This window comes from Melozone crissalis, unplaced genomic scaffold, assembly GCF_028551555.1.
Source record: "Melozone crissalis strain CALT ecotype California unplaced genomic scaffold, PUWL_Pcris_2 ptg000062l_1, whole genome shotgun sequence".
NCBI classification, from domain to species: domain Eukaryota; kingdom Metazoa; phylum Chordata; class Aves; order Passeriformes; family Passerellidae; genus Melozone; species Melozone crissalis.
In genome coordinates this window covers 2,059,344-2,067,959 of record NW_026535840.1, presented here as the reverse complement: position 1 = coordinate 2,067,959, position 8,616 = coordinate 2,059,344, and the positions used below count along the sequence as shown (strand labels likewise).

At 40.7% G+C, this 8,616-nt stretch overlaps 1 protein-coding gene across 1 annotated transcript in view; it reads left to right on the top strand.

Moving 5' to 3' along the window:
* Nucleotides 1–776: 776 nt before the first annotated feature.
* MYPN (myopalladin) overlaps nt 777–8,616 on the top strand; it is a 44,295-nt gene continuing 36,455 nt past the window's right edge. Inside the window, exon 1 of the mRNA XM_054288356.1 lies at nt 777–1,714. Coding sequence (XP_054144331.1) covers nt 777–1,714 — 938 coding nt within the window. The remainder of the gene's footprint in view (nt 1,715–8,616) is intronic.

The following is an 8,616-nucleotide window of genomic DNA, read 5'->3' as shown; positions in this document are numbered from 1 at the left end:
TCATCTCATGTGGTACATTTTTTCAGAATCAGGATGGCCTAAGAACATGATTCTGAAAGCCCTGTAGTACAAATTATGTTTGCCTCAAATAATGACACAGTTCTCTACTTACTTTCAATAAATAATGACATAGTTCTCTACTTACTTTAAATGGCTTATTAGAAATAATGCTGGATTTAAGAAGCTGTGGAACATTCAGCACCATTATAGCTTCCTATAATGCACGAGAAATTGTCATTATAGAATATTTTAGTTCTTTTTCCTTCCTCCTCACATCCCTCTTATGATTTTGAGGGTTCATTTACTTACTACTTCAGTGCTTTTCAAGCTAAATTTACTTCACTTTAAAGTACTGTTATTCTCAACAACTTTCAGTCCCTGAAATATCCAACACTTAATCTAATCTGGTGAGATTGTTTCTTAGCTGAGCAACACACGTCAGCAATGATGAAGATTTGACATTGAAACTCAGTTAATAGCTCTGTAGTTGAAGTTTTGCCTTGAACAGAGTAGAAAACACCACACTCTCAGTTGTTTTATGTGAGGTCACTGACAGTGGAAAGTGATGAAGGATGAACTTTGCTGGCTGAAGGCAGAAGGAGCCTTTAACACAAGGCCATCCTTATGCTTCAAGTACTACAAGTGCTCCCAAGTATTCAGCACACAGGTGCAGTTTGAAAATGTTGTGTTCTGCTTTCCAGAAGCCTGTCATTGTGTTCAATGAAAATAATTGCTATTGATAAGGCGTGGTCCTGTTTGTCCTTTTTGTTGGCAGCATGCAAGACGACAGTTTAGAAACCTCCACTTCAATATCTCAGCTTCTGAGGGAGAGCTATTTAGCAGAAACCAAGCACCAAGGGAGGAGTGAAAGAAGCAGATCAGAGCCAGTTTCTCATAATTTCCACTATGGCAATGCTTCTGGTGATTCAGATGAGGTAGCTGCCCAAGATGACCTCCCAGATCTGTCTGCCTTTTTGAGCCAGGAAGAGCTTGATGAAAGTGTAAACCTGGCAAGACAAGCTATTGATCAGAGCCCGCTGGAAATGAAGCAGGATGAGCTTCAGGCACATTCACAGTGCCCTCCAGAGCAGCTGAACACCACGGGGAAACGCAAACCAATGGCCCAGCCCACGGCTCTGAAAACGGCAGACAATGGCCTGCACTCCAACTTCTGTCAGGAACACGTCAGAAACACCAAGGGGTCCAAAGGGAGCTCCCAAGACCTAAAGAAACACCACCTCCCTTCTGAGTCAGAATCCAAAAAGGAATTCCTGAACAAGGCAGCAGATTTCATTGAGGAGCTCTCGTCACTTTTCAAAGCCCACAACTCGGAAAGAATACGGCCCCGAACGTGCAAAAACTACAAGAGCAAAATTGAATCCAAGAACAAGTCTGCTCAGAAAGGCAGCTCTAACCTGTCTATCACATCAGAAAACAGAGAAAGGCTTTCCATTCCAACACCTCAAGACTTGGAAAACAAAGCAGAGAAAACTTTGGAACAAACAGATGATCAACAGGCAGCACACCTGGAATCTCTCAGCCAATTAACCAGTGCAGAGCTGAAAGCAGAGTCAGAATCTGCCTCTGTATATTCTGATGAGCCCCTTGGACAGCCACCACGCTTTACTCAAAAACTGAAGAGCAGGGAAGTTCCTGAGGGATCCAAAGTGCAATTGGACTGCATTGTGGTAGGAATCCCAGCACCTGAAGTCAGGTAAACACATTCTGCACTTGTCATTTTGTATTTCTGTAATGGTAGGTGTGTGCAAGTGGGGAATACCTTGCTTGGGAAGAGTATTATTTCTACTATGTTCCAGTCTAAACTCACTGCTCTGATTAACAGTTTATAGGCATTTCCTTGGTGGAGCCATTACAAATGTTGTATTGTGTTCAGCCCATAAACTCATAGAGGAGTCTGACTAAAAGAGAAAACAGTGCCAGCAATTAAGGGGTTTTTAAACAGAAAACAAACAGGAAATATCATCATCCCCTAGATATTAGGGACACTCTCTGTTTATAAAGCAAGACTCTGAACACTTCTTTTGCTTATTTCTCCAGGCACTTGCCTTGATAAATCCTTTTGATAATAAAAATGTCAGTAGGATCCCTGGAAGTCAGAAATTATTTCCCCCCCTTTTATCGTTCATAGCTTATCATGCAAAGACAACAAGTGAAATCATCTTCTCTTATGGATCTGAACCTGTACACAAACTCAGTCTGGCTTTCTTCATACTCAGAGCAGGTGAACCCTGAATTGCTTGTTCACAGATTGTACTCCAACACACAATGTTCAATTCAGGTGTTTCTCCAGAAGGCCACAGTGCTTTCCTTATCCCAGCAGTCATGTCTGTGCTGTTGACATACATAAAAGTGACAAGGTGCTCATGTCAGCCAAGTTTAGGCGTTTAACAACCCCCAGAATTAGAAGCTGACACTGTGGAGTCACTGAAGGCTCACGAGGGCAGATTGGAGAACCCAGGAGTGATGGCTCATGCTGCAGATATCCAGGGATGAGCAGAATGCCTGCACACCCCATTCAGGAGCCACTGATCCCACAGAAACGGAGGATGGATATCTTTGTAACTTGGGTCCATTTGTGCCCCAACAAACCTGAGGTTTTTAGTTGAAATTTCTATTTCAACATTTGATTTTGTTAATTTTGATTAATTAAATAAGTTACTTATGTGAATACCATTCAGTACAGGAGCTACTACACCTCTGTAGAAGAAGTATCCATCAGATATAGGAAATGAGGGACAGGGAGAAAGAAATCCCCTAGGGAAATTTAGTCCCAAGCAGTTCCAGCTCAAGAAAAAGATCAGGCTCAGCTTTCAGTTTCACAATTTTAACTAAAAAAATAAAAGATAAGTCACAGGGGAAGAACTCTGAACTCTCTGTCCCTTGTGTTTGTGTGTGTATGTATGTGCTATATTAAGGAGAAAGCTGGGAATGTTAGCTGCTGGAAGAGTTTCCTGATCATAATTGTTTATTAACAAAACTTTGTCATGTTCCTCAAAGATTCTTTCACCTCCACCACTGTGCAGAAGTAACAGTGAGAGAGGGTGCAAAAACTGTCACTTGACTGAGTGATAAATATTCACATGCTTCCATGTACGGTGGCCTTGTTAGTCACTGCTGCAGCACAAGGAAACCAGAAACCAGAATGTACTTTGGGGTTTGTGTGCCATTAATCATGGGGACCAGAAGATTGTGGGGGTTTTTTCCCTAAAAATAGTGCTTACTTTTAATCTGCTTCTGCAAGAGTGAGGGAGGCATCTTGCTGGCCATAGTTGTGGGATTGTGAGCAGAACTCTGCTCAGAATTGCCAAATGTCTTGCTTGGAGGGTAAGAGTTTTCCAAGGTTTATGGTGAGTGAGTTCAGTGTCTGTGGAGCTGGGCAAGGCCGGAATAGACAGGTAAAAGAAATAAAAAAATCAGCAGTGCCAGGAAAGGACCAACTGGCAAGGTAGCAACTGTTGAAAGAAATCTCAATGACCTTTGACTTGAAATGGACTTCTGAAGCACAGAAAGGGATCCCAAGGGCCTTAAATGCATATATTAGACACAAAGACAAAGTGGGAGTCACTGTGGGAACCCAGAGCACTGTGAAACAAGAACAGGATTCAGCAAGCTCTGCAATGCAGTTAATCAGTCAACACCAGGAGCAGACTGATGTAATGGGGATTACAAGAGAGAAATTAGAGACAGGATATTTAGAAAGAAGCTGATCACAGGGATAGAAAGGACTGGAAAATATGAAGGGCAGATACCATGTTTGAAAGCAAGGTAGTACTAAACCAAATTGATGTAAAAGATGGTGTAAATGACATTTGTGATGGATCAGGGTCAAAATACCATTTTGGTTATTTATCAAATTACCAAAGCATGGCAATGATAAAGCATTACAGGTGTGGTACATAACTATCCAGCACAAGGGCTCACTGAGGGAAAGAAAACTGGATGGTGGAGCAGGGGAAGAACTGGGGAACTGATGTGAAACACCAGGACAGGGAAAGCCAAGTCCTCTGGGCTGAATTCAGAAAGACCTGCCCAAATGTTCTTAAAGGTAACTCAGCCTTAATGTAACAAGCCCACAATTCAGAGGAAGCTCACTTGGCCAACCTGTCTAGAAATGTGTGTGAGAAGTGATTCATTTTTCAGTGTGACAGCACAGGATGTGTGCCTCAGCTCGCTCCAACCTCAGCTGGCAATTACAGAGCACCGCTGCAATTCCTGCTGGTTGCTTTGCTCTGGCTGCACTGTGGGCTAGAAACAAACCTTGAGAGAAATGCAGGGTGTACTTCCAAAGTGTGTGATGACCTCCTTCTCATGCTCCCTTCTGTGAGTAATGGTAGGTGTGACATTTACTCCCCTCTGTGAGGAGAGCACTCCTTTTCCCCTCAAGTTCAGAGGTGCCTACATTTTTCCAAACTGTTTGGCACATCGCTCTCAGGTTAATTTTACTGATGAATCACATTGCATGGTTTGGCATACACAGCTATGCTGGAAGTGTCATGAGGATTTAATGTTCTAAAAACAGGCTGTATGTCATAAGGTTTCTATGAAAACATTCTTTAACATAGGCATACAAAGCCTAAAAGCTGCATTTTACGCTGCTTTGTTTGAGGAGACCAGACCTGCAACTAATCACAGATTTTTAGAAACTCTGAAACCCTGCAAGATTAATTAAGATTTTTCTCCCTGGCTGCCAAATGAAAGCATTTCTGTTTTAGTGCTCTGTCTATAGCCAAACTTCTCTCGCATTCAGTCAAGTGAGCGGATTAGGATCCTGAATTTGGCACGGGGGATGGCAGTGCTGTGCTGAATGTGAGCTGCCTTGCAGGAGGAAGCTCTCCCTGCAATCCATGGCAGGGATGAAATGTCAGTGCAGAGCTCTGTGCTCAGCCATGGCACGTAGCTCAGGGCCAGGGCTGCTGGGGCTGACATTTCATTGCCACCATGTACAGTGTTCTCATGGGAAGTGCAAAACCAAATGTGAGCAAGGAAGGAGTAGCTACACCACCCCAAAGGTTTCCATGAAGCTTAACTTCACAGGAGACCACTGGTTCTGATTTATCAGCATTACAACAACATGCACACAACATGCTCCTTTTTGCAACTTAATCTCAAAATACTTCAACATTATGCTGAAAAGAGTCACTACAGAACACACTGCACAGAGAACTAAACACAGGTTTGAAACAGGAGTTTATTCCTGAAGTTTTAAATTACTGATGCTGCAAATCTGGGACTAACCAAAGGAAAAAATAACTGCAAAAACCCCAATTAACTCAATTCACAGTTTGACTCTACTTAAGGAATATAATACTTGTATACTAACAAGGGAAGTGTAAAGATTAGCTTACATGGTGTTTTAAAATTTGCTTATAGGAAAATTAAATTGTGCCTCACAAAAGGATGATACAGACTTAACTCTGCACAAGCACAACAGGTTAATTGGAAAAGCTGATCAGTAACACAGTGAGTTCTACCTTAATGGCAATTATATCACAGCAATTTGTGTCATGTGTTTTGCCCAATGTGCCACTTCAGTAAGGAAACACATTTAAGTGGACAAAAAAATATAATATAACTGTACTATGCAAGATATTTTAATGTTCTGAAAAGGAGCTGCTGGAAATGAAATCAAATTCTAGAGCATGGGTATTCTCCTGAATGCTTATTGATATGTGCCAGGGCTCACACACACTCCAACAAGGCTACAATATCAGGAAGAGGCATGGGGTGGGAATATAAAAAGACATGAGTAAGTGCCATGACTCATGTCCCAAAGTACACAGTTGCCTACATGAATTACACACCTAAAAGGCAACTTGTACATTCACATACCAAATTTGTGCCTGCAGTCACACAGCTGCATGGACCTTCTCTCCTGGTAATGTGACCATTTTCAGTGATCACCAACTGCAGCTCTTGAGAACAGCAGTAGAATAAACCATAATATAAACAGAATTTTAAAAAATTCTCCCTTCAGTATCACAGGAATCCTATGTAATTCCCAAGTCTGGACCTTGAAAAGGCACTAATAAATGTCACAGGATATTTTCAATGGACCCTGTAGTGCACATTGCCATAGTTCTCCCTTGGGGCTGTGAACATTTCCTCTGCTTGCCCCTGGTAGAGTTGTTCATCTATCCCAGGCAGGGGAGGTTTCTGCTCTGGATCCCAGCTATGAGTTATGGTGTCTGTACCTGTGTGAGGACAGCACTGAACAGAAAGGAAAATGTGATCCTCACTTCTGAGGAACCTGTCAAAAAAACTCCCTTTGTATCCAAGTATTAGTGGTAAAAATTCCAGATTTGGGCAAGCCATGATGGGCAAAGTTTAAAATAGGTGTAGCTCCTTCTGTTTGAAGGGTTTTGTGTTGGAGGATCTGACAGGACTGTGACAGAGTGTGACCACTAAAAGCTGATCAGAAGAAGGTAGAAAGATAATAATTTTTAAAGGAAATGTATTTTAAAGGAAACACAGACCAATAGTTTCAAAATAAAGATAACATAAATAAAGATCAGTATTTTCAAAATAAATGTTAGTAAGGAACCATACAGTCTAATCTATTGGAAAATAATGATAAAGGCACTGTGACCATGAAATTCTTAAAGGGAGAGGTAGTTCATAAATTATGATTTTAAGACCAGTGATTTCACATTTTTAGAACTGTTTTTAAGTGCTGCTTCTTGCCTTGGGGAAGAAGTTAAAGAGACTGGCTACACACTCCAGGGCAATGAGTGAATATACACACAGGTGTAGAATATACACACATGTACACAATGTACACACATGTACAGAATGTACACATATGTATAGAATATTCTATACACACAGGTATAGAATATACACACATGTATAGAGTGTACACACGGGGATAGAATGTACACACATGTATAGAATGTACACACATGTATAAAATATGCACACATGTATAAAATATACAGACAGGGATAGAATGTGCACACATGTATACGATGTACACCCATGTATAGAATGTACACATATGTATAGAATATTCTATACACACATGTATACAATATACACACATGTATAGAGTGTACACACGGGGATAGAATGTACACACATGTATAGAATGTGCACACATGTATAGAATGTACACACATGTATAAAATATGCACACATGTATAAAATATACACACAGGAATAGAATATGCACACATGTATAGAATGTACACCCATGTATAGAGTATGCACACATGTATAGAATGTACACACATGTAAGAATGTACACACATGTATAGAATGTGCACACATGTATAGAATGTACACACATGTATAGAATGTATGTACATGTATAGAATATACAAACATGTATATTCTATACACACATGTATAGAAGGTACAGATATAGAATGTACGTACATGTATAGAATATGCACACATGTACAGAATGTACACACATGTATAGAATGTTCTATGCACGCATGTATAGATATATACACATGTATAGAATGTACACACATGTATAGAATGTGCACACATGTATAGAATATTCTATACACACATGTATAGATATACACACATGTATAGAATGTACACACATACATAGAATGTACACACATGTATAGAATGTGCACACATGTATAGAATGTACACACATGTATAGAATGTGCACACATGTATAGAATATTCTATACACACATGTATAGATATACACACATGTATAGAATGTACACACATACATAGAATGTACACACATGTATAGAATGTGCACACATGTATAGAATGTACACACATACATAGAATATGCACACATGTATAGATGTATAGAATGTACACACATACATAGAATATACACACATGTACAGTTCATTTTGCTGGTTTTTCCCTCAGTGTCACTCTGGGCCAGTGCCAGGAGAGCTTGCTGGGTGAGGTGGGTCTGTGATCTGAGCCACAACCCCCAGGCGCTTCCTCCTCCTCCCACATGTGCCAGCTCACCTGGCACCCCTGGATCTGTGCTGCTGGCACTGCTCCCTCCTGTGGGAGCACAGCTGGCTCTGCAGCCTCCAGAGGTTTGGTTGGTGGCCAGAGAAAACTCTCTGCAGCTTCAGCATCTCCACCGGGGTTTGGGAAGCAGCATGAGTGGCTGCTGCAAGCTGCCTGGAGTCAAGTGCACTCCTAGGAGGTGTCCATGGGCAGGAGGCAGCTGAGGGCAGCTCTGGGGTGAGTGAAAGGCACCCCTTGAGGCTCCTTCCTCAGTTCTGTGTTTTGCTTCAGTTATATTCTGGGTTTCTGCTGGTGGGGACTGCTTAGAGATTTTTTTCATTATATTAATTTGGCTTTTTCTTCATGCTTAATTTGGAGCACAAAGTTTTTTAAAAGTTCTGCAACTGAGTGATCAAAAAAATTTATTCATGTTTTCTGAAAGTATCTGAGATGGACATGTATTAAAGTAGCTTATAATGTAAGACAGGAGGTATTAATTATTACAATTTTTTACTTAAAAACCTATCCTTATCCTTTCCACAACAATCTTATTTGCTGTAGTACCACTTAAATGTTGACAGGTTCTTTTACCAAGTTACAATAAAAGATGGATGAAATTATTAATAATTTTTTATCTCATTGAATAAAAAATATTGC